The 27,791-nt window shown below is 37.5% G+C and overlaps 2 protein-coding genes across 3 annotated transcripts in view; one reads left to right on the top strand and one right to left on the bottom strand.

The window, feature by feature from the left end:
- The window catches only part of LOC134212127 (glucose 1,6-bisphosphate synthase), a 340,080-nt gene that overhangs the window by 312,008 nt on the left and 281 nt on the right, over positions 1–27,791 (bottom strand). The window lies entirely within an intron of this gene.
- On the top strand, positions 487–27,787 carry LOC134212132 (acylphosphatase-2-like). The gene is made up of 3 exons (XM_062689718.1): positions 487–899; positions 15,721–15,847; positions 27,206–27,787. The coding sequence occupies exons 1-3, from the start codon at positions 830–832 to the stop codon at positions 27,318–27,320; spliced, it is 312 nt and encodes a 103-aa protein (XP_062545702.1). The 5' UTR covers positions 487–829; the 3' UTR covers positions 27,321–27,787.

The following is a 27,791-nucleotide window of genomic DNA, read 5'->3' as shown; positions in this document are numbered from 1 at the left end:
TGAACTGTTGTTTTTCTTTAGAAATATGTTTATCCTGCTTGTAAATGTAGTCTTTAATTATTTCTGCTTCAGATTTCGAGGCACTAACGTACATACCCGGTCTCATAACATTGACCAGGAAAAAATCCCACCGAAGTATTTTATTATTTCTTGGAATACATCAAGACACAAACACATGAAAGAAAACTGTTGGTAATCTTTTAATGAATACTTGACTTAGTGTCCAATTACATTTTTAAAATGATTAATTGCAATTTTCATTCTAATTTTGCCTTTAAAACAATTTACTCATAAATATGTTCAATTTACAGTCTATAGTTTTACTTCCGCCCATGATCTAAGCGGGAACCTCTGTTGTGTACATATTTTCGGAGATCGATCATGTGAGCAGCCGGCGCACGGGCGGCAATCACTGTCGGAAAACCCACCAGAAGAGCTTCGGCAAGTCGATCAAACCAATTGCGCATTCTCAGTTAGAAGAACGGAAAAGTGTCGTTCGAGGGAAACAAATCCTGATTACAGCACCAAGCCGGCAACCAGTCGCATTTTAGCAGCCGTTAGCGTCGTTAGACCAGAAGAAACATAACATAGAACAGTTCGGTGCTCTCTTATCCAACCCATCATCGATCTGTGATCAGCGAAAGTGCAAAAGATATTTTTAGTCGGTTGAATACATCGTGAAGAAGATAAGGTCCATCTATTTCGGCGGGCAGCTATTCGAGAAACCAAGCGACCTGTTTCTAGAACATTCAAGTGTTCGGGTGAGCTTGAGATTTTCAAGTGCAAACTGAACTTCTCGTGATAACAAAAGAACAACAAACTACATAAAATGGGTGTCCAGGACGTCCAGGATCATGTACCGGTGCAATGCGATTTTGAAATCTTCGGTCAGGTGCAAGGTGTGTAAAATAAGGAAAATATAGAAGAACATTTCAAGTTACTTATTGTTAGAAGACAACTGTTGCCGTAACATAACGTGTGCCATAAAACTTTGAAATGGTGTTCAGAACACCATCTTTACATTCCGTAAGTAGATAACCAGACTGCGAAAAGACTGACGTCAATGCTTAAATCTCGTCTAAGAAAATCGTATCTAAACTTCACCCAGAAGGACGATCCGGCGTCAGCATAGTTCAATCGGAGACAGCAGTCGCGGTGGACGGTGCGACACAAAAGAAAATATTTTTAAAAACCGATTGTTCCACTTTGCTCAGATTGTTTTCCTTCGACAGTCCGTCTGTACCCTAATAGCCTGCATCGAATGGCAAGAAAACGTGTACCGCAAGCGCAACCGTCAAACAGAAAAATTCAATCCCTTGGGGGCAAATTTAGCAGCTGAGCTGTGCGATATTAGGCTTTTTTTGTTAGAAGCATTTATTAAAAAGAGAGGACTGAAGGCGCGAATTATTTTTTTTTATATTATTGGCAGGAACGTTTAATGTGTTTGAATTTGACGTGAACATAAGTGTCCCAAGTACATCTTCGGGTCAAGTCCGAGTTTAAATCTTTCTGCCGAATAATAACAATACACCTGTTGAAGACAATCTTCATCTAGGCTTTTTGCAAGTTTATAGTTCATCGCAATATGTTTACGGCCGACTCTCAACTCAGTGTTCTAGATGCACTTCGTCCATTAAACATTCTTGTTTTTGTTCATAGTGGGTTGACGTTTTTGTTTCTTTACGTTTACAACCACCAACGAAGGACTTTTCGTCCTTTCTAGCTACTGGTTTGTGAAATCGACGGACCAGCAACTTGCGAAGGATTTACCGTTGACATCCAAATAATTTCTCGTTGAATGTTTTTGTTCTTTAAAATTTCTATTATCTCTTGCAAACTAGATGAGTTCCAATGTTTTCTATTTCTTGAACGTCAAACTGTAGAAAACTCTTTCTTTCATTGACTCTACTATGTAACATGTAACATGATTAGTTAATTAGTATTATTTCTTGCGGTGAATAAAACATTCACTCTTCATTAAGATACGTTGAAATACCAAGCGCCTCCATATTAACCCGTTATATCTCGCATAACTTTTCAAAAGGACCTAAGTAACATTTTTTTCATGATTTAATTTGAATAGCGCAATCAACAGAAAAACATGAAAGCTTTTGATTGCAGTACTCAAATTAATTCATGAAAAAAATGTTACTTAGGACCTTTTGAAAAATTAAGCGAGATATATCCCAAGGTGTCTCACTCGGATTTTGGTCTTTTTCAAGTTTTGAAAAGTTATTTTCTACTAAAATAAGACATAGGGTAAAACACTACTTGGGCCTATGGACCCGATTCCCGGCTCACTGCACAGAAAACTAAGGATTCATACTTTTGAGAAGCCGTAGGTTTATGATTCATAATTTTTAAAAAGTCTCCCATTTATTTCGCATAATACTCAATATTTTCCAACTATTTATTTCACTCCTAATTGGTCCAATTAAAGAAAATAAAAATGTAGATTCCGAACATTCGCTCTCCGTTGCTTCATCACTGAGCCGGAGTGAATCTTTCCACTTTTACAAAACGGTATTTTCATTTAAACACCTACCTGAAAATCGTCACAGTTCTCGATACAATCATTGCTTCAATCTGTTAATCACCACACAATAATTCTGAACTCACGCACTTTAATCTTTTCTATTTGTTCGTTTCACTAGAACTAATATAAACATATTAGAATACATTTAAAAATGTATCCTCAAACCGAACAAAAATTCACCTCGGCCTAAGAACTTCTAGCCGCACCGTGCTGCCAGAAGGCCAGGAGTCTTTTTTAGTATGAAAACAATCCTTCATCGTTCATAGCAAAACTATCTAATTAGTTGACGCTATCATGTTATTTACAATTCTCTCGATTTCAAAAAGTGAAAAAATATAGTTTTCTAGCATTTGGAAGTAATTTGGATGAGTGAATATATCTTTTCAACCAAATAAAAATTATTATTAATAATACCATCTGGCATCATGTAGGCGTTGAACGTGCATATTTTTGTTTACGTCGCATTTTCTACCGTCCCGAGAGAGAATGAGAGTAAGATGTTGTGAGATTGAGTGAAATTTTGCTTATGCCGGGAACTGGTTTGGAAGTGGGCCGGATAAGCAATCGCTATGACTGAAATGAGTGCTGCACATCGTTAATTTAAATCGAATTAAAGCTTTTTCAAACGATGTTTACCAAGAAAAGCTATTTTTAAGCAGGAGTGAACCCCTTTGCCGTATTGCACGGCCCACGAAATTCAGGAAACGTTGCTTCCTGTCATAAATATCAATTAAATAATGCAGTCGTATGCATGTTAGGCCGGGAATGGGATGAGAAACCCTATTCCAACTAAAAAAATTAGATTCCATGGTGCCGTTCCAAAAAAAATCTTCAATGCGTGTCTTCAATATCTCAATGAAATGATAAGCAGTGTTTTGTCAAGACTCAAGACCTATAAGATAATGAGAAATAACTAAAGCATGTCAATAGACACAATGAAATGTTATATCAGGACCAACTTTGGAAAAGAGCGTAACAGCCAACATGTAATATTTTCCATTTTTGTGTACATATATAGCTATAAGAAGGAGAAGAACTGCAGTGTTTACATTTTGGTTGTTACACTATTCTAGGCCAACATTTGAAAAGGGCATAATCACAAAAATTTATTCTTTCAGATTTCTTGTCTACATGCACAACTACAGTCAAACCCCCGTGATTCGATGTTCTATGACTCGATTTCGACTCATGGAAGCAATTTCCAAGGAATTTCTTTTCCACATCTCGATATTTCCATGAGTCGATGGTCCCTTTAATATCAACTCATGAAGGTTTGACTGTGTATATACGAACAAAAAAAAACTACAAAGAATAAATTTTGGGCGCCCTTTTCAAATGTTGGTCTATTATTTCAAATATTGGTCTATTTATTAGGGGTCGTGCGGAAACAACGAGACGCTGTATGATATGAAGATGACCGTTTCCGATGATGCTTCCGTAAACCATAATTGGGCTATTTCGCTTGAAGCGACACCTGCGACATTCATCGTTCTCGGACGGCCTATAAACCTTGGACATGATGTTTCCGTAGACAAAAATAAGGCTGTTATGCTTGAAGTCACATATGTGACGTTCATAGTTACGCTGGTTGATCCATAGGTCTATACCCAAGGAGTTCCTGAGCCTAAACTGCCGATAAGGCTTATCTGGTCCCTTATATCATGCTGCGCCGGTAGTGATCACGCTTTAAATGATTCTAGTAGCGTTGTTGACTCAAAGATGACCTTGGAAACTCGATGGCATCGATGGAAAGGTTTGCTGAAAACAACTGTTTCATTACTGGTAACTGCTGCAGCTGTAGCCCTTACTTATATAAATTACCTTTTCTTCTTTTATGGCTCTACATTCCAATTGTTTTTTTGCTCTGCTTTTCAACTTAGTATTCTAGTAGCAGTTCCTCAGTTATTAATTAAAAGCTTTTCTTAACCCGCCATTGCATGAGTATGTATCTTGTGTGGCAAGTACAATGGATACACTATGCCCAAGGTGTCGAGAATGTTTTCAACCCGAAAACATCCTAGACCGGACCGAGAATCAAACTCACCATCTCCGCATTGTCAATCCTACGCCTTTGCTCTCATGAATACTGGAGACCTTCGAATTATCAATTGACTGAATTCAATTATTAGCATCAAACAGATCAATTCCAATAAATTTATTATAATTTCTTCAAACTAAGGCCGGAGTGACCTGTGCAGTAAATAAAAATCATCTCCATTCAGCTCGGTCCATGGCTGCAGTCTGCGGAGGGTCCGCAAATCGTCGTCCACCTGATCTATCCACCCAGCCAACACAAAGTCGCATATGCTAGCGAATAAGTATACATGGTGAAGGCGATATAGGCGCATGCCTCCATTTGACTGCATGCAAAATGTACCTATATGGCCTCCACTTTATACACTTATTCGCTATGATATACGATCTTGTGTTTGCTCAATGCGCACCTCGCCTTCTTATGCCCGTCAGATCGTTGTCGAGAACCAATTTCGTAGGGATATTGTCCGACATTCTGGCTACGTGCCCGGCCCACCACAGTATTCCGATGTTTGCGGTGTAAACGATGGATGGTTCTCCCAACTGCTGATGCAATTCGTGGTTCATTTGCCTCCTCCATGTCCATCTTCCATATGTACCCCGCCATAGACAGCACGCAACACTTTCCTCTCGAAAACTCCAAGTGCGTGTTGGTCGTCCACCAGCATTGTCCAGGTCTCGTGTACAAGACTACCGGTCCAATGAGCGTTTTGTAGATAGTCAGTTTGGTACGGCGGCGAACTCTATTCGATTGGAGCGTTTTGTGGAGTCCAAAGTACGTACGATTTCCTGCCATGATGCGTCTCCGAATTTCTCTGCTGGTATCGTTATCGACGGTCACCAGTTAGCTCAAGTACACGAATCCTTCAACCATCTCGATTTTGTCACCACCGATACAAACTCTTGGTGGGTGGCTTACATTGTCCTCTCTAGAGCCTCTTCCTATCATGTACTGCATCTTCGACGTGTTGATGACTAGTACAATCCGCTTTGCTTTTATTTTAAGTCTGATGTAGGCTTCCTTCATCTTCTCAAAGTTACGCGCCAAAAGATCAATGTCGTCGGCGAAACCAAATAGCTGAACGGACTTTCTTGAAAATCGTACCACTCGTGTCAATTCCTGTCCTTCGTATTACTCCCTCCAAAGCGATGTTGAATATCTAACCTCACCTTGCCGTAACCTCTCTGCGCGTTTCAAAGGGACTCGACAATGTTCCTGAAATTCGAACTACGCACATCACCCGATCCATCGTCGCCTTGTTATTACCTAGTGCGACGCCTAGTCAGTGCTTTAAACAGCTCTCCTGGTAGTTGGTCAACCCCAGGGGCTTTGTTTTTCAGCCGACCAATCTACTTCTCGATTTCCTGGAGATCCGGAGCTTATGTCTTGCGCGCGTGTTCCCAGGATCGTCACCATACCGCCCTCGTTTCCTACCACATCGTCATTCAGGTGCTCTTCGTAGTGCTGCCGCCACCTTTGGGTCACCTCACGCTCGTCAATGAAAAGCGTCTGAAAACGAGTTTTATGTCCTAGCTAATTTGTCGAGCTTCGTTTCGTTTAAAATTAATAAGATAGCACAATGTAAATTTGACGATTGCTCTGTGATTCGATTTCATTTGACCCTTCAGACGCTTCTTTCTCGAAACGATTAAGTTTCATGAATGGGCTATTCTAAAAACAAAGCATACCGTTTTGACTCGAAGTCCGGACACCTAAGCACTACTGAATTTTCAGTTCAATATTTCAAACGGAATTAAGTACTTGACACTGAGATATAACACACCCTGTCAAGATTAACTTATCAAATTTGCTGTAGTGTACTGAAAATTACATTTTGTATGCACGAAATAGCTAATATAATCGAAAACATTGAACATCGCTTGCTTCGAAATCCGGACACAGTATAAGGGATGCTTCAAATACCGGACAATTTTGCTTCGAATTTCCGGACACTTCGAGTTTGGCTATATTAATTCTCAAAAAACGAATTAAATCCTTTCAACGACAACTAGAATATAGCATTTATTCATATAAATGTGTAATGTAAGGTTTCTATACAGATTTGTATGGAAATCTGGCATTCCCCGGTTGTGTGTATCATCCAAAGTTTCTGCTCCGAGATTGACCAGGACTACCAAAAAACAGCATTTGAAACCAAGCGGGAGCATTTAACTGCAATATACAACATTGAGAATCTAATAATTTCATACAATCCCCCCCTCTCCCCTTTCAAGGTAGAACGCTTTTTTGACATTTTACGTGTCTGTGGGTAATGAAATATTTTCTAAAATATACTTCGAAATATAGACATTAGTGTTTTTATGTGTATTTTGAAACCCGTTTCGGTTTGCTATTAGAAATCAAGGATTAAAAGGAGTGATCGAAATAATGAATTCATACGGATTAATAAATCTGGGCGTGTCAGAGAAATGTAGAGTTTTTTTTACTTGACGGGTGTCGTTTACAACGTACGTTATACAACTAACGTTATACAATTCTGATAAAAAAGCTAGTTTTACAAACTTGTTTTTCTTTCTACACGAATGTGAATGGTTAAAAAAATACTTTTGAAGACAACCTTTCACTAGAAACTGAAGCAAGTTTTGCTATTTATGTGCAATTAATAAAGTGATACCATTTACAATATGTGTATGAGTATATATCGATAAGCTGAGAGCAAGCAATGTTCCTTTTGGGGTGTAGCAACTCAAATCTAATGAAATTTTAACTATGCTTGCTCATTACGAATCATTTGATTTCAGTTAACTTAACTGATAAACAGTTATTTAACATCATTTCAGCATGTCCGGAAATCGAAGCAATTGTAAAAACTTGCCCCGAAGTCCGGACATACAGAAAATGTAATCAAATTTATAAAGCTATGAATTCCCATGCAATTTCTCTAATTCATGAAAAAGAGTGCTATCATACTATGTTAATAAATTACTAATACCCCTTGCAAATGATAGAATATAGAAAATATGAGCTTAGTTTTCCTAATGTTGAGTCTTAAGCTGCATTCTAAAAAAACGAAATTCACCGTTGATTATGACATGCCTTTAACTTTTACATCTAATTCTCAAGTTTTTCACCACAGATCACCGTTTACTTACATTTGTTACAATGGTTTCAAGTCTAAAAATCGTTCCTGCATTGATAACCCAAGAAATACTTGTTGAGAGTGTAAATAAAGTCAAATAACAGTTGAAGTGTCCGGATTTCGAAGCGTCCGGCGATTCGAAGCAAAACGGTACGTTAAAACTTCTTCGTATAGCAACCCCCCTTTCAAAGGAGGCGGAGGTGTCTCAAACAACCATAGCATCAAATTTAACCATTTGCTCCAGTGATTTCTTTTTGATTTGTATAGGAGCCCTTGAGTTATGCCGTTTCATTGGAACGGCCGGTCCCCTTTTTCTAGATAGGGGAAGAATTTCGAAACGTTTCTTGTCTTCGAAAGCCTCCACAATCTAAAACCTCCACATGCTAAAATTGGTACCATTCACTTGATTAGCTCTCAAATGTTCCTGAAATTTCTGTTTCATTTGTATTGGAGCCCCTCCTTCCAGATGGGGGAGCTGTCGAACTACCACAGAAACGTTTCATGTGTTCGAAAGCATCCAAATTCCAAATTTGGTTTCACTTTCTTGATTAGCTCTCGAGTTATGCGGAAATTTCTGTTTCTTGCCCCTCCTTTCAGAGGGGGAAGGCGTGACGACTAATGCAGAAACGTTTCTTGTATTCAAAAACCTTTCGAATATGTATTTATGTAGCTATATCCAATACATCTTTGGGAAGATCCATTAATTACGTAACGCAAAAATTGGACTTTTCCAACCCCCTCCCCCCTATGTCACACTTTTTGTATGAAGCTTCTGAAAATTTTGTATGGACCGTCACACTCCACTCAACCCCCTCCCCCGCTAAGCGTTACGTAATTTGTCATTGCTTCTTTTTTTGTACATTTAGTTTAAGATCATCATTGGGGTCATATAGACCTGTTGATGTTTTCAATGAAGATAAAGATAAAGTAGACATGGAAAGATGGTTTTGGGATGTTCCGGGCAGGGATTGAACTTATCATTTCATTATCATTTACAGTATTCAGCAAATAACTCATTCCAGGGGCGGAATTCCGAAAAGTGTTGTATGGTGGACTTGTAGCGCTATTTCCTCTCTACAATTTTGACTAAGGGTACATTGCTCTATATCTAATGTCGAATTTGTTTTTAAACCTGGGTCAGTGCCAACCCGAACCCTGAATAAAAAAACATTTTCAGTTCCATCTGTCATTGGATATGTTGGTGTGCGTAGCATCGTGTTTGTTTTGATTCGAAACATATGATCCAGGACATCCGGTGCACTGGCAGTGCGTTGGCGTTGACTAATCAGATCATGATAAATAAATATGTTTAAGTGCGTGAACTGATTTTTGCGGATAGTGGAAATAACTTTTTTGGAATTCATCTCATGGCTCCGATATTCATCCCACCAAAAACAAAGCAATGGAAAGGAATTTGGATTGCTTATTATTTTTGTGATTTTTCTCAGCAGTGAGCACGCATGTTGACAAAAAGAGGCGACGAAATTGGTGCTGCATTTCTTTGCTTCCCGTTGAGATGAATATATGTTCAGTGAGATGGAGATCGGTACAGTTCCCCTATTTAATTATATTCAATAATCCCGTGCACATTTTTATACCACGAATTCCGTATTTCCGTAAATTCATCTATTTCTGCAAAAGTTTTTTTTTCGGAGAACACTCAGAAGAATGTAATAAAAATTCTCCAGGATTCGCAAATTTTTTTTCCTCGCTACCTCTCCTGATAAAGGTAGCCTCACAGCTCGGGAAAATTTTCCGCCGGATTTTGGGCCCCGTGCATTTTCAATTTTCAAGAATCTCCCGGAGGAATTGCTCAAGGTACTTCCGGGGGAATTTATGTACGAAACTTGCGTAGCAATTTCTGAAGGATACTTCGAGTAAGTTCCTGTATTCTAGAAACATTTCCTGAAGGAATTATATTGTAGGAATTTTCAAATTAATTCCAGGAGCAACTTCCAGAGAAAATCCTGGAACAAAGATTATTACAAAGATATTCAAAGATATTCCTAGAAGAATTTTCAAAAGAATTCATCTCGAAAGGATCCCTTGGAAAAAATATGGAGGAATGTCTGAAAGATATCGCCAAAAATTCAAGAAAGAATTTCTGAAGTAATTTCTGGCAGAATTCCCGGAGAAAAGTCTGAAACGCACGAAAGAGTTTTTGGAAGAATTTCAAAAGAAATTCTGCATAAGAAATAATTCTATTCGGTATTCCTCAAAAATATTTGACATAATTTAGGACACCATCTGTGAGGAAAACCTGAATGAACTTATGAATACATTACCTCCCCAACAATTATTTTTAAAACTGAATCTAGACAACAGTACCGGATTAATTTCATTTTAAACTACAATAACAAATATCACAAAATTCCCGGAAAAAAGATTTTCAACGCGCATTTTATTTTAATAAGCAGACAGTTTCGTTTCTACCTTCTGCTTGTTTATTCCGCCCAGTCCCACCCACCCACGTGGTTTTGACAGTTGTAGTACAGTTGTATTGGTGAACCCGGTGCGAAACCGTGAAACAACACAGTGCGAACCCGACAGCTTTGGGGTTGGAACTAGTGCGAACCCAGTTCCAACCTGAGCGAATAAAAAAACACTTTGACAGCACTTAGGTTGGAACTGGTTCCAACCTAGGTTGGAACTTTTTAAAAACGAATTCGACATAATATTTACAGCGTGAGACACTAGTATCATTTAACATACTAAATGATTATAATGTAACGAATGCTTTCCTTTCAACAATCAGCAACTTATGCGCCACTCCCGTAAGTTGAGGGTTGCTGTTGCAATTCGGTTGCTAGGCAAAAGACTCTTTTTCACAGCGGGTTGTAAAGGTTCAAACACCCGAATCCAAATTAGCGTACCCCCAATAGAGACGGAAGCGTTGAGTCCCTAACAAAAAATAACCAATAATGAGAGGATATTCCTTATCTAACAGCATAGTGATCAAATAGATTTTATCAACCCACACACCCTAGGAAACGTCAACATAGGCTGAGAACCTCTGTACAGAATGAACTTAAATATTGCTGTGGTAACATTCTCACTTATATTTATAGTTTTGGTTCCTGTCTTATCAGTGACGTCACTATTCTAAATGGTACAACATTGTCTTAAGGCTCTATAAACCGTAATCAATTTGATGATGAAGATGATTTTGTTCTCATTCGCACTAATACTAATGCAATTTTAGCCAAAATTCAATATTTCACTGCTATTCATCAACTTACCTCTGTCAACGTATATTCATGGTATTTTCATATGAATTTTTCACTCACCTAGCTAATTAATTATCAATTAATTGACTGAAAAGCGCTTAAAACTGCTTTTTTCCTAGACAAATTTTCGTATGCTAATTATACACACACCAACTCCGAACGATCGAGACACACACATACATATGCACTCAGTTTTTCACTTGTTCTTTTCAAGCCGTTTTCTTGATTTTATCACAACTAAACATAATTCACTACCTAACTTTCACTTTTGTCTTTGATGTTGAACACCAATTTCTTCACTTCATGTCGAAAAACCAACGAAAACTGCTTTAAAAAATTTGAAGTGAGAGACAAATTTGACGGCCGTATTGTGAATGTTGAAAAATTCGGAACACCCAAATTCACTACCGCATTAGGTGAAATAGTGCGCTCAAAATCTCGGCAAAGCAACTTAGAAATATTAAAACAATACATCGAATATGCTAGTCGACACGCAAACAACTGTATGCATATACAAGAAAAGAATCATCATTTCATCGTTGCCAGATTTATTTGATCAAATAATTACTGCGTTTTGTCGAATTAATCAAATCAACCAGAAAAAAAGAAAAGATTATGCAAGCTTCTGTTGGTAGGGTGGAGAATGGTTGACATTTAATTTTACCGTACCATTAATCCTACCATGCAGTAAAAAAAACAAAACTACGGCAGCCGGAGCAGCAGCCACGACCAAGCAGACGACAGCACATACTTTTACTATTTTCTCCCCCCACAATCAATGTTTTCGTAGAATAATTTCTCAACGTATAGCCGGTTTTGGTGGCAAATATACATTTCGTTATTCCTTACTCATTTTACAGATTAGAACTAATAAATCAGTATCTGTGGCTAGCACTCTTTCAAGGCTGTATGCCACAGCGCCCACAGCCTAATTCAACTCGATTCTGTTCTATTTGCACTGCGCATAAGAAAGTGTGGATGGATGGCACGAGACTCACGCAGCAGCAAACAAACAGTCTGCGGATGAAGAATAAAAAAGACTTAATTTCGTCTTACATTTATTTGGGAAACTATCTCAGTGTGCTCGACTGCTCAGTGCACGAAATTTTACCGGATAAAATGTAAATATTCGGAGAATCAAAGTGTTTTACTGTACTTTCCCCAACACTGTATGTTGAAAGCCCAGTGGTGTACGAAGAAATTTAAAATAAGTTTCCATATAATAAATATTTCATAAATGCTCAAAAATAAACATTTTGTTGCATCTGGGAACATTATGTAGCAGCTGACAAGCTTTTACCACCCCATTTCCACCCACCTCAAATTTTCGTCACTTTTTCGTACAAGTTGCCTCACCAATACTAACAAGCAATAACGTCATTAATTTTCAAAACAGAGTTACGGAGTCTTGAGCCTTAAGTCTAATCTAACCTTTTAGTTCTGGCGCTTCAGTCCCTGCGATGTCTTGGCCAATTGTGCTGGGTGGTAGGTACTGAATGAAAATACAGCGACCGTCCGAGGGCTTCGTCAAGTCCGTAGGACCACCTTACCAAAACGTTGCTTTGAGCGGTCTTCGTTGCATACAGTTCCACGTGTAGCTTTTCGATACGGACGAATGCCGCCCCGAACTCGCACTCACGTTGCAAGGTGGGCTTTTTATCCTGATAATGTGTTCAAATTTACCGTCAGGATACTGCTTTTAATTAAATAGATGCAAAGCCTTACCTGAACCGAAACGGGCTCACACACTTTCTACTCCGTTTCTTTATTCACACTGTGAATTTCACAGGATCGCGACAAAACTCAGCCCTGTTTAATAATTAAGTTTTAGTTTAGAACACATAGTCTCAAACAAAATCAAATGTAGTTATTCACTTATTTTGTGCAATTTGTTTGCACTAGCACAGAACTGAGTGTAACTTTGTCTATAATGTTTTGGCTAACTTTACTTTTTGTCAAGTCTTTTCTCTTTCCTTGTGTAACGACGTTTGCTTCTAATAACGATATCTACCAAAGTAAATCAAAACCCCTAGAGCGGATCACGCGTTCCATGTTCTTTTGGATCGCATCAAACAATACATATTGTATTGGAGGCTGTTACATATTAATTTCATCTCATTTATTGTATTATCTGTTTGAGGCTGTCCTTTACTAACATTCATATTAAGCGACCTTGACCTTATCATCGGTATCTTTTTTCTGGGCCTATTTTTTTCCCAACATTTCGTAATCCCCGCTGTGGACAAGTTTAAATCTCTAAGTGGAACCCACGTATAAATATTACGCGTGCAATGCAATCACTCTTCCATGGACAGATGGCGCTTTCGGTATTTAATTGTTTGGAAGCTTTCAACCGTTTGTGCAGAAACATAGCATAGAAAAACAAATTAGGTTACAATAACACGTATTATCATTTAGTATATGAAGTGATACTAGCGTTTAACGATGTGAATATTAGACATAGAGCAATGTACCCTTAGACAAAGTTGTATAGGAAAAAATAGCGCTAGAAGCCCGCCATACAACACTTTTCGGAATTCCGCCTCTGGAATGAGTTATTGGCTGAATACTAAATGATAATGAAATAATAAGTTCAATCCCTGGTTCCGGGTCATCCGTATTGTCCTTGAGATCAGAACTTGTGAAAAATGTTTTTGTCACTTAAAGCTTCAACAAGCTTGAACACCAACCATGTACCTACTTCAAAGGGTAACTTCGCTGGTTTCAGGGGGTACCTACGACAGAAATGCGTAGTGTCGGATGTTAAACAAGCGACAAAAGAGAACCAACGACAAAGCTTTGTTTTTGTCGGAGATAATAATGACAAAGGTCCGAAAAAAAATGTCAGCAACAAATAAGAAAAAAATGTTGCTAACTTTTGATCCCATTTTTTATTTTTTTTTAATTTATAAATAGCGTCGTATTCACGAAAATATCAGAGCATGCAAGGCAAATGATGCTTGTCATATTGTGTTCGGGCTCTGATAAAGGTTTATTGCTAGGTGCCTTTGTCAGTAACAAACTCTCGAATATTGATTCCCTGATTATGTATATTGACTAGATGGGCAAAATGTATCATTTTGTTGATTTGTTTTTTTTTTCACTTTAATGAGTCCACATCTTTCAACTAGAATCCTGTAAGTAAGAGTACCGACATGTGCTGAATTTGGCAGGATTTCTTCTCGTTTGGAACACTATTTTGTATGGAAATGACAGATGAACCTTGTTCCAAATCTTAACACTTTGTATTACACTCACTTTACTTTCAACATGATTGTATCTTTGGAACGGTTCAATAGATGACATAAAAACAACGGATCATTTTTAAGTTTTCGAATCTGATTGAAATCAAACATTTGCTACGTTTTCAGAACCAACTATTTAAACAAAAGATCCGCGAGTAGGGGGTCTCCAGTAGTTTTGCAAGCAAAAAAGTAGGATGGGAAATCCGGGGATGGCGTGTTTGATTCTAGGTCCGGTCTAGAATGTTTTCGGGTTGGAAACATTCTCGACACCCTGGGCATAGTGTATCCATTGTACTTGTCACACAAGATACATACTCATGCAATGGGGGGCATAGAAAAGCTTTCAATCAATAACTAAGAAAATGCTAATAGAATACAGAATCAATTTGGTATATATGCTAGCATTACAGATAAACAGACATAATACATTTAGCATTTACATTTAGCATGCAAACAAAATCGAAGCTTTTCATTAAAAATGTACAAAAACAATTGCAAGAGTTTCGCATTGATAATTAGTGACAAATTAAAGTAGATTTGGTTGTTCCATCTGGTTGACATTTTTCGTAGCAATTTACTGTGCTTGTTCCGAAAAACAGAAATTATTGCATTAGCTTTTGTAAAAAAATCTAAAGTAGAATCTTCAAGTGGTACATATGATGGAATTTATTGAAGAATCCATGAAAATGGCTGAGGCTTGTGGCTGAATCTTTTGAGAATTCCCTCGAAAGCTTGGATAACGGTTGATATACATACTATGTAAGCTATTAATTCGCATATTACATAACGCTTTTAGAATCAGAATATTATCTAAATTCTATTATATATTACCTTAAAAAAATATTATCGAAAAAAAAATTAAAACCTATGCACTAGGGTATGGAATCATACATTCCGAGATAGAATTTGGTTTTCTCACGGAACTCATAGAAAAAATATCATTAATCAAGTGGTTGATGCATGCACCCAAAAAACAAATCTGACAATTATTGTATAAGATCTGGGCATATACAATACTGTAAGCTTTTTATACAAATATTGTATTAAAATAATACAAATTTGTATTATTTCAATACAACAATTGTATTAAAATCTTCCGAAATTGTATATGCCCAATTATTATACAGTTTCTGTAAGGTTCTTATGCAGAACTGTATTAAAATCTGCCATCCGCTGGTTGGGTGATGTGTACTATCGAAATTTTCTTTAAAAAATAAAATTTAATGCAGCAAAATGAAAATAGAGCGTTGAAAAAAATCTAATTGTATGTTTTCAATTAGCAAAAGAAAGCATCTACTGACTAAGAAATCCATCAATATCTAGAAGACGGAAAGTGTTTCCGGTCGCATATTTTTAGAAAACATTAATTACTTAATTGCAGCATCGAGTTGCCAACTGTAATTTATTGCTCGTTACCCTCGACCAACGGTTGTCTTCTCAACTGACATGTAACATTATCAACGTCCGTAACAAGACAGTAACCGGAGTACTATTCTCTTGCGTACCGTATCGTATAAATTTAATAACTTTCCTTTCCCTTCTGTTCCCGTACCACTTTCTACTGTTTCCTTCTCCAGGATGTGGATTCACGAAACACTGCAGAGACAACTGCATAGCACTCGGCATCAAAGGATGGGTGAAAAACTCTAAACAAGGCACCATCATGGGCAAAATGCAGGGAGCGAAGGGAGATGTCAGCAAAATGTAAGTACCTACACGCTGTAATACGCAAAAGTCGCTTACATTCAAAATTCAGGGTCGTGTGATGCCATTTTTGTTGAAGAGAGATGAACTAAAACCAACCACGCTTGTTGGAAGCAGCACCACCATCTAACCGCGCGTAATTGGGTTAAGGCTAAACGGAAAGTTGATTATCTAATTTAAAGCAAAGCAGAGAGCGCATATCAACAACCGAAATAAACAAATTGACGAGCACTTTTCATGTATGGGCAAACATTTGAAAAAGAAATAACTTGCTTAAAGAAGATTGATTGCTATCCCGTGCAACGTGTACCATTCGACCGAATCGCGCCAAACATAAAGGAGCGGGCCTTCTTTTAAAGTTAGTCTTGATTTCATTGCCCGCGCTACTATCGAGTTACGGTGGTTACGGTAGCGTGTTCGCGTAATTCTTATGTCTACGCAAGATCACTTTTTTTCGGTTTCTCTAATCTATTAATAACGAACGGCAACACCCGCTTTGCCAGCCATCAACGGCACCGACGAAGACGACAGCCTAGAAAATTCGTTAAAGATCAACCAACCCACTTTGCGTTCACTGACATTCGTTCTTCAGTGGTAACGGTTAGGGTATGGGAGGTTTTTCAGTCAGGTGTTTAATTCCCATCAAGTAGAAAATCGATTTGAAGCAACATGTCCCTACGTCCCTACGCATGTTAGCTTGTGGCAAGGGGGCTTTGAGCACACTGCAGGTAAAATTTAATTCAATTATTTATTTGCACTGCGGTAAGTGCGGATGTTCGTGTTATCGGAGAATAACCTACTCCCGATTACAATATTATCGATTTGATGTTTCGTATCTTGATCCGACGGATTCCGTAGATCTTCTTATGGCTTTATTGATAGTGAAAGTTTCTATCAATGGCGTCTTGTTTACTATACGATTGAGAGGATGTAGCCTTTTGATGATGATGATGATGATGATGATGATGGTCCCGCCACATACCCCTACAAAGGTTTGAGCTAGACGATTTATCTTTAAGATAATTAATTGAAGTTGATATAGTAACAATTTAATCAGATTTGCAAAAAAAACAAAAACGATCTGATTACCATCACAGATATGAATTACATAACTTTCCATTACTATCCAGCAAAAAGGTAAATTAAAAAAAAACTGTCGTTTTCATCTACAGATTCTCATAAGCATCGGTAGTGATACTTCGAGTTTATACTAAAATGCAAAACTTGTGATACCTCTCGCACAGATTTCAAAAGTTCCACCAAGAATCGCGTTTCATGTTTTTACAAGACCATTTAACGTTTATCACTCGTAAGCATCAATAAAATTAAGTCTAAGTCGTCAACAAAACTAAAACTTGTGAAAAAAAGTCGAGTCAAGTACAAGACACTGAAGACGACCACACAGTTGTGGTCGAAATACGTATCTGCAAAGATTACGAAAATTAACTAGTGGAATTAAATGGACAGTACTTAATTCGTCTTAGACGGTTTAATACATTCCACTAAAAGAGCTTAATATATTTTTCTAAAACTTGTGTTTTATTGTTCTGGATTCTACAGAATGGAACAAAAAGGGAAGACTCCAGGTACATGCACTCCTTGATTGCAATTCAAGACAAACATTACAAAAACATGAGAATCACTGCTCTAAGGCCATGCCTTTTAAGTGTTGAAGTAGTAGGGACTTAATTATTGAGACGCCCCCGACTCAACGATATCCTCAAGCATTATAGAGCTAGATATCCGAAAATGTGTTCGTTGGAAGCGTTTTTGCCTGAAGCAGGTAGTATGCTCATAGTAGATGTTACCCCGTTCACGTAAAGGTATTTTCCCAGCGTTGTGAGCACCAGGATTTAAGCCATGATAAATTAAAAATAAGTATTCTGTCCATAAAAGCAGAGCTGTCCCAGGACGATAGATAGGACAGATAGGACAGTTATGCTTGCAGCGGCAGTACAGTTTTACCAAAAGCAACGATGGGGGCCTTCCTTAGCCGTGTCGTGCCGGTATTGATGGACAGCGTCCAATCCTCGCGGCCTCCCTCTTAAAAGACACAGAAGCCTGTTCCACGGCACGGCGATCAATCCCGATAATATCAATATCGTCCGCAAATCCCAGGAGCATATGCGATCTTGTGATAATGGTACCGCTTCTTTGCACACCAGCTCTCCTAATCGCTCCCTCGAGTGCTCATCTTCTTCTTCTCTTCTCCATGGCTCTACATTCCCCCTAAATTTTGGAAAGATTGAACGGGTACTGAAATGAATTCCCTCAAACATGTGCACTTTACGATTCAATCATATACAGAAATACGTGGTTGAAATTCAAAAAATTCCCAGAACTTATTAGGGCATCCAGGATCCATAATATATGAAAGTTCAAAACAACTCGAAACATTTCGGGCTCAATTGATTTGAATTCTCCTTGAAATCCTTCTAGAAGCTCCCCTGGGAACTTCTAAATTCCTCCGGAAAGTTATCCTCAAATTCCTCTGAAAATCGTTATGTAAATAATCAATAAATATATTATTTCAGCTTTTTAGCTAATGAATTACAAATATGTATTTTATTTGCTGTAAGCATCCGTTCGAAGCCACCAGCCAATAGCTCCCGCAACAATACATACGTAATTTCTTCCCAAAATTCTACCAGAAGTTTCTTCAAAAATTTCTGACGGAAATCCTCCGATTTAGCTCCATAATTTCACTTGTAAATCTATAAGAAATTCCTTTGGAAATTCTTCTAGGGATTTTTCGGGAATTCTTCCTTTAATTCCTCCGGGATAACTTCCAGGAAATTTTCCGGGAATACCTCCAAACATTCAATAGCGAAATTATCTAGCATTCCAATCTGGAATTCTTTTGACAATTACTTCAGAATATCCTTCAAGAAATCCTCTAGAAATATATTCATGAATTTCTCCTGGAATTCGTCCAAGTATTTCCCCAGAAATTCTTACAGGTATTTTTTCGGGAGTTTCTTCAGGTACTTCTCCAGGAATTCATTCAGGTATTTCTCCGGGAGATTTTCCGCGGAAGTGTATTAGAATTCCTTCCGGACTTCACTCGAAATTTACTCGGATATCTGCCAAGAGTTCTTCCAGAAATTTCTTCGGAACAATCCGCAGAGATTTTCTTCAGCAATTAATCTGGGAATACTTTCAGGATTTCATCTGGGAATTTCTGCATTAATCCCTCCTGGTATTTTTCTGGGAATTCCTTCAGATATTTTTTCGGAAATTCCTTTAGGAACTTCTCTAAGAATTATTTCAGGACTTCCATGTGGGAATTCCTCCGGAAGTGCTTGTGGGAGTTCCTCCGGGTGTTCTTCCAGGAGTTTTTCCAAGAAATTCTCCGGTTATACCTCCAGGAACTTTACAGGGAATTCCTGGACGATATTTAGCAGGAATTTCACGGGAATAGGATTTTGGAAGTTCCTTCAGAAATATTTTTTCTCTTCCTCTAGAGTATTCTACTGGATGTTTCTCTGAAGTTCCACCAGTAGTTCCTTCGGGAATTCAATCAGGCTTTCTTCCAGGAATTTATTTAGCATTTCTGTAGGCTTTTTTACTACAAACTCCTATTTTATAATAAATATTATTTCAGAGAGGATTTGTTTAGAAATTCAGATGTATGGTTCTAGTTTTCTTAAACTTATGGACGAATGCAGGAATTTTACAATAATTGTTATAGCCGATTTATTATCTTTCTGAAAACTAAGTTCGTTAATATTTTTTTCACTTTATTTAAAAATATCTGATAACCAATAAATCACGTATTTTTAAATCCATTATTGTTTTAATCATTATTGTTTCGATTTGGTTTGGATTTGGTTTCATGTGTTAATATTCATGTGTTTTTATAAAACTACTATAAAACTACGATTTAGAAGACCAAAAAAGTTGCCCCCCCCCCTTCTCGAAATCCTGGCTACGCCCATGATTTCCTGCATTTTGTAGCGCAGCTTATTCCAATCAATTTTTCTAAAAAAAACTTTTTCTGTAGCTCTTAAGTTGGCTGATTTAGAGCAATTTTACCTAATTGGATTAGGGTGTACCTAAAAAAACAGTATTCTTAAGGTCACTCCTGACGGAATCCAAGATTAAAAGTGCTCACGTTTTCGGGGGCATACCTCTCGAGACGGAAGCTACGCATAACTGTCATTTTTATTATTTCATGCATGCTGCGACGCTGCAAAGCTTAATCAACAAAAATGACAGTTGTGCGCCGCCTCTGAATCGAGTGGTGTGCCCCCGAAAACGCGAGCACTTTTAATCTTGGATTCCGTCAGGAGTGACCTTAATCTACGTTTTTTGTTTTGGATTTCTCGAAAAAGTCGTCTTCAAGTGACTTTTAGAGCTAAAAAAAATGCAACTTTTGATGGGTGAATATGCTCAATATCTTTACCGATCAAAAGTTATAATCGTTTTTCTGTCAAAATTACATTTTTTTTTCATAAGTTGATATCTCCGGTTAGGGCAGACCAAAAAAATATGTTTACACTGCATTTGAAAGAGAAATTAACATTCTTTATTATGTCAAAAAATTGAGGATATGTTATTTTTTTATCTCAAGTTTTACTAATTTTACTAAAATCATGTTTTTTCAAATAAATTGATATAACTCGACAATGGAAGAAGATACAGACGATATTCTTATAGCAAAATACGCGTTTTGGAAAGCCCCAAAAGTCTTCAGAAGGTGACATTTTTAAGAAATGAAAAATCACCTGAAGACGACTTTTTCGAGAAATCTAAAACAAAAAAAGTAGATCAAAAATACTGTTTTTGTGAGGTACACCCTAATCTATTTAAGTAAAATTGCTCTAAATCAGCCAACTTAAGAGCAACAGAAAAAGTTTTTTAGCAAAATTGATTGGAATAAGCTGCGCTACAACTTTGTAGAACATAACATGTCAATATTCCGAGAAATAAAAAAAATATTTTCATTTTTTTTTATCTGATGGGCACCATAATGATGGCCTTACTATTTCGAACAATTTTGTAGAACAACAGTTTTTTTCTAAAAAAATATAGTTTTGGTGTAAAATGCATCTTTCCGCGTAAATCTGTATCCTGGACCATAGTGCACTGGGACATTGCCGCCTCGCAGCTTAGTGTTCATCAACTGCGAGTTACCATTTCTGCATTCGTATACATTTCGTGCACGACACTCGGAACTGAAAGCCGCGTTGAAAATGGCATCAAGTGTGACGAACCCCATTCGACCGAAGAATTATGATTATAGTTACATATTTGTACTTCACTGTCCAAATTTCAGCTCAATCGGTCATTGGGGTACAAAAGTTACAGCTTGTCAAAGTTGGCCATTTTGTATGGAAATCGCACCCGCTGCTACCGTGACGAGATCTGCCCTAATTCCGCGCATTTCCTAATGCTAATACCGTGGTTTTTATCCCAATTGATGAATATGGCAATACTGTCTATCATACACATCACATTATTTGATGAAATGCACAAATATATTGCAGAAAATGATTATTATGGGTATTTATGACATAAATTAGTCACTAAAAAATAAATGCGGTAATGTATGTTTCGACCAGTCAAAATTATTCATCCGTTAAGCAGAAAGCTTAAAATTTTTTATTTTTTTATTTTATTGATGTACTATAAGGAGGCCAGGGGCCTAGTCGCCTAGACTAAAGGATAAGGCTTCACAACATCTTTACCTATGGGGGTTTAACCCTTTATAAGGCGAACGAATCTAAACAATAAATTAACAAAAACAACAATAGGACACAACATTGGCATGGTATTGAACTCAAATGTATGTTTGTTGTACATTAAACAGTTCAGAAACATTGAAAAATTGGTGGCAATATAGTTGCCACTGCCCGTCAAGCGGGACAACATTGGTGGCAATATAATTGCCACTGCCCGGCAAGCGGGACAACATTGATGTCAATATAGTTGCCACTGCCCGGCAAGCGGGAAAACAGGCAACAACAAAAATAAATTAAAGATTTTGAAAAATTAGGTTTTACGTAAAACCAGTCAAATCAAGGCACGTTACATTTTTTAATGAAGAGTCCTAGTCGGAAAACGCATTATAAGTGAAAAAATTTTGCGCTTTTGTTCATAAGGGGGGACCCTTTGGGAAAAAAAACACAATTTCGTCAAAAATCCAAAAACCAAATATACAGAAAGGCAAAGATTTTTTCACGCTAATCACGTAATAATCTAACACAGGAGATTCAAAATAATTAATACCAACGGGAAAAAATATATCTTTGTCGTTTTTTTAACGAATTACAACAGAAAATCCTTCTTCCACTCGAAACTTACGATCTGTTCGTAAAAAAACTGTTCTCAAATTGACATTTCAATTTCTTTATGGCTCAAATTCATCTGGGGTGTTACTAGGAAGCAAATAAAGCCACTACATGGAAAATAATAAGTAGAGCTCTTGTTAATAAATAGAAAAAAAATAATATGTTGGTGGCAATATAGTTGCCACTGCCTTATAAAGGGTTATGTTCTGTGTAGGGACGTTCCGATACTTCCGATATATCGGAATATCGATATTTTTGTTTCGATATCCGATATTTTTGTACCGATATTTTGCTTCCAATTTATCGGTCATATCGATATTTTTGCTTTCGATATCGATATATTGAATCAGAACAAAGAAACACAAAAATAACAAATGCATTGTATTTTGTGAAAGAAAAAACTTCAAAATAATATCTGGAATGCCGTATTTTTAATGGTCATCTGTCATGCCGCTGGTCCTTGAATCTTTGTACAAATTTAATTATAAATTTGACGTATTCCTATGATAAATTAGAAATAGAAATTAGGAAGAGATTTGTGGAATTGGGAATTTAAAAGAATAGGAAAACATATTTTCATACCGCTGCTTAAAAAAGGCCCAGGCTCCTCGCCGAGTAGAAAATGAGCAAGAGCAAGAGTTTTTTTGAGGAGCAGAAATAAGCATCAAAACTCACAACATTGTGCATCATTAAACCCGAGCTTATGCGTCGCAAAACAAGAGCGAGTCTATCGGTTCATCTTTTTCTTGTCACTCACTTACACTCACACTCAAAACAGCCTCCAAGATTTTATCACATACAAAGCGTCGCTCCGGAAGCTCAATGAGTGCTCTTTCGCCCGACGCCCCACTCACATGTGTTTTTATTTTTCTTTTCCTCACTCTGTTTTTTGTACCTCTGCTTTTTACGCTTCCACTCAATTGTGAGGATGCGAAGGCAGCATTTTGCTGATGATGATTTTATTTGACTCTAGCGAAGGTGAGGAGATTTGTCAAGCCTGAAAAGCACACCTGAACGCAATTACAAACTCGAGGGCGATCAGCATATTGTGTGCCATATCTAAGGCCTTTGAAAAATTGCTGAAAAATCAAATGACTATGTTCGCCAATGAAAACCGACTTCTCTCGGATTATCAAGCCGGATTTAGAAAATGTCAAAGAGTGAAAACAGCTATTTCACGCATCTATGATGATCTTGGCTCTTTAATGGATAAACGTGGAACTAGCATATTGCTTCTTCTTGATTTTACTAAAGCTTTTGATACGGTGTCTCATTGAAAATTATGTATCAAATTAGGGAGACAGTTTAATTTCTCATCACCGGCAGTTAGAATGATTGAATCATACCTCAAGGAAAGAAACCAAACAGTTTGCTGCAGTGACCGATATTCCAGTAGTGAAGTGATAACTTCAGGAGTCCCGCAAGGGTCAGTTCTAGGACCCATACTGTTTAGCTTTTACATCAATGATCTACCAACTGTATTGAAGTTCTGTACTATTCAAATGTATGCAGATGATGTGCAACTATATGTAGGACGAATCGGACCTTGTGTACGTGAACTGACTTCCATGATGAGCCAAGATCTTGAAAGGGTAGCGAACTGGTGTAAACGAAACGGTTTAATGGTGAATCACTCGAAAAGCGTAGCTTTACTGATACGAAACCAGAGAAGGTCTGTGATGACTGTTAATAGCTTACCGACAATGGTTATGGATGGACAACCGATAAAATGGGCGGAGTCTGCTAATGATTTGGGCTACATTATCCAGAACAATCTCCAATGGGACACTTTTGTCTCGAAGCAGTGTGGGAAAATCTACGCAAGCTTAAGATCGTTGAACCAGTGGGCGAATCATGCTCCAGTTGCTACTAGGCTGAAACTGTTCAAGTCGCTTATTCTCCCACACTTTCTCTTTGGGGACATATTCCTTTTAAATACAAGTGTCGATCTTATGAATCGTTTGCGTGTTGCGCTTAACAGCTGTGTTCGTTTTGTGTACAAGTTGAACAGAGCGATGGATACTTTTTGACAGCTTACTTTGGAGATTTTTTGACAATCGTTTTGACTCTATCCGCAGCTCCCAGCTAATAACTACTGTAAAGGGATAATACGGTAATAAGGTAGTAAATGAATAACTACAAGAAATATATACTAAACAATTTTATTTTTAAAATATCTTATGATTTTTCGATATATCGATATTTTTATTTCAATATATCGGTGGTATCGATACTTTGATTCTATTATCGTATCGAATCAAATATCGATATTTTAAAGTATCGGAACGTCCCTATTCAGTATAGAGGTTGCTGACGTTGATCATCTTTCTCTTGCACGCGCACGGAGGGTTTCCCGATGAAAACAAATCCTATCCGTTATGTGCGCGTGCAAGAGAAAGATGATCAAACGTCAGCAAGCTCTATGTCATCGTGATACCTGAATTCAAGCTCTATCTGGAATAAGGGCGAATGTCGCAAGAGAGGATTCTCTTCGTCGACTTCCCCTCTTTTAAATATAAGTGACAAGCAGCTGATTTCTTAATGGTTTATTACCTCAGAACGAAAGAACACAAAGCGAACTTGCATTCCGTGGTGATAAACTGCAAAGAAATCCTCTGCTTGTCACTTTTATTCAAAAGAGGGGAAGTCGACGAAGAGAATTCTCTCTTGCGACATTCGCCCTTTTACCAGATAGAGCTTGAATTCTCCAATTGCAGCAGGGATGCCAGACATACAGACATGTCTGTATTTATACAGACATTTGGTCTTGCATACAGACATCATACAGATTACAGACATTATACAGACTTTTGATTTAAGTTACAGACTTTTACAGACATTCACTTTTCTAAAACTTTGAGCTCCCAAACAGAATCCTGTTGGGCTATCCAATTAAACCATTTTGGTTTTCCAAACAAAATAGTTATGGGATTTCGTAAGGATTTTTATAAAAATTCCAAACGGTAAAATTTTGTAATTCCTGGCGGAGCATTTTAGGCTTCTGAACGGAATTCCTTCTGGGTGTCAAAAAGAATTCTTTTAGAATTTCAAACGGATAGATTATTTAATTCGTTTGTGAAACCTTAAAAGATTCCATTCAGAAGTCCAAAATTCATCCATTCTGAAACACAAAATGATCCCTCTCGAAAGCCCAAAAAGAATTCAATTACGGTGCCCAAAAGACATCCATTCGTACGGATTTCTGAACAGAATTATGTGAACTTCCGAACGTAATCCTCCTGGGTTTACTAACGGAATCCCTTCGAGTTTTCAAACGAAATTCTTTTGGGCTTACGAAAGGAATCATCCAACGGAATTCTGGTGGGATTCTGAACATAATCTTTCTTGAATCAGGAATGGAATACTTTTGGTCTTCCGAACGGAATCCAGAAAGTCCAGAATTTCCAAAGAAATACTTCTAGACTTTCGATTGGAGCTTTCAGGGCTTCTGAACGGAATCTTTTTTAGCTTTTGAACAAGGGATTCCCATTAGAATACTTGAGCGATTTCCTACCGAAGCATTGAAAAGATTTTGCTCGGAACTGCAAAAGGAATCGCTTAAAAAACCCAGAAGAGTTCTTTCCGAAAGCCAAGAAGAGCTCCGTTCAGTTCTTTTTTAAGTGATGAACTTTGTACTGAACTTAAAAATCATTCTAATAAAGCTATTCTAATAAGCTTTCGAACGGATTCCTTCTAGACTTTCAAAAGGAATACTATTGGAATACCGAGTGGAGTCGATTTTTTTTCTCATTCTGTATAAGGGATATCCTTTTGGAATTCCGAAGCCTTAAAAAATTCCGTTAGGAAGCCAAAGGTATTTTGTTCGAAAGCGCAAAGCTTACTTGTCTTCAGTATCTCGTACTTGACTCGACTAAGTATTACAATGATATTCTACGTTTTCAAAAGTGCACTGTTTTTCAATAATTGTCTAATTCCTGTGTGTTCTAAACTCTATACAGACAAATACAGACATTTTGCTGAGATTGATACAGACTTATCAAAAATGTATCTGGCATCCCTGAATTGCAGTCATGTCTGATGTTCAATTTTTAGTAGGTAGTCCAACTAATAAACACTTACAAATCCTCAGTCAAAAAGGGTCACAGTTCAGAACCGTTTACCAAAAACAATGTAGAGAGAGAATGTGGATGAAAGCATCATATGGTCTATTCTCATGTACGGTGGCTAAGGTCTCGATTAAACGTAACTCTGTCTCTTGTCTTTCCGTCCACCGATGGGCATGTATTCTTTTTGTTTTTGTAAAGTTTCACCATTAAATAATATTCAACAGTCAATGCTAAATTAGTAAATCTACAATATCTACTATTACTACTCATTACTGTATACTACAGTGAACTACATTGCTGTAATGGATGATCGTTTGCTTCCCAGTCTTTGTTAGTATTTTGTTAGTTAAGACTGGTACTAGACCCTGCCGGAACCTCCATCATATACTCAAGCAGATGTTGTTAGATCATGCGACACCGTCTCTACATATTTGCATTGGGGTATGATATATCAAGTGTTTAATTATATTTTCTATATCTTTCGACGCGTTTCTCTTAAATTTAAATGTTACTGATTCCCTCACCCGTCATGGTTAAACGTAAGCTCGCCTATGAGTGGCGGCCACAAAAAGTTTTCACTATTCCTAAGCAACAACTTGCTTTTAATTCGGATGGATGCCTCGCTTCATACTAGTTTTGAGTCAATCCACAGTACGGTTCCAGAACTATTCTAGAATCCGTTGGGATCAGATGTCTTCGGAAAAAGTTGTCATTTATCCGAGTGGCCCAGGAGATATCATTTTAGCATTGCTTTTTAAAATCATGAAATTTTCTGTGTCACACGACCCATTTTGTTTTAAATGCCCATTGTGCCGATGTGGCCCAAGAACCCTAAGAATGTCAATCCCATCATTGTTTTATACAAAGTTTGAGGAACTATTTGACTCAATTTAGGAAATGGCCTTCCCGGGAATTGTGGCCGGATTGAACCCGTCAATACACACACATATTTCATAATTGATAGTCCCATTAATCAAAGCTCTTCTTCCTCATTTCAGGGTCGAATGGCTGTCGAAAACCGGATCCCCTGGCTGCAAGATCGACAAAGCAGAATTCACAAACTGGGGCACGCTGTCCCGGTTTGCGTTCACAGACTTCGCTATTAGATTCTAAGGTCCCTCCGTACCATTTGGCTTAATTTTAAACTCAAGGAAATTCGGCGACAGCGTTCAGAAGGCTGTTTTTGCTAATTAATGTGAACAAAACTGTAACTAATAATTTATGTGGAGCACAGAAGTAATGGGAATCGGCATTGCTGACTACACAGTGGGCAAACATATAATTTGCTTCCAGAACCGTGCTGTATTCTGTATGTATATGTGTCAAAACTAGAACATATTTTCTTTATTTACGCCTAATAGAAATCCAACCAAACATCGATTAATAAATACCGGTATCGGAACAGGCAGTAAAACAGTTAGGTCGCTTTAACTACAGTTTAAACACAATTCTTTCCTTTGTTTGGGCCCGAAAGGATCTTTTAGGTGACAGCGCTGTCTAGCTTTTAAGTTCAAAATGTATAATTTACTTTTAATTAGAGGAGAATATTGATAAATATAAAGATTTATTATTACGATTCACTTA

This window comes from Armigeres subalbatus, chromosome 2 (assembly GCF_024139115.2).
Source record: "Armigeres subalbatus isolate Guangzhou_Male chromosome 2, GZ_Asu_2, whole genome shotgun sequence".
Lineage (NCBI taxonomy): Eukaryota > Metazoa > Arthropoda > Insecta > Diptera > Culicidae > Armigeres > Armigeres subalbatus.
The sequence above is the reverse complement of the archived record's forward strand: the minus strand, read 5'-3'. Positions and strand labels throughout refer to the sequence as shown.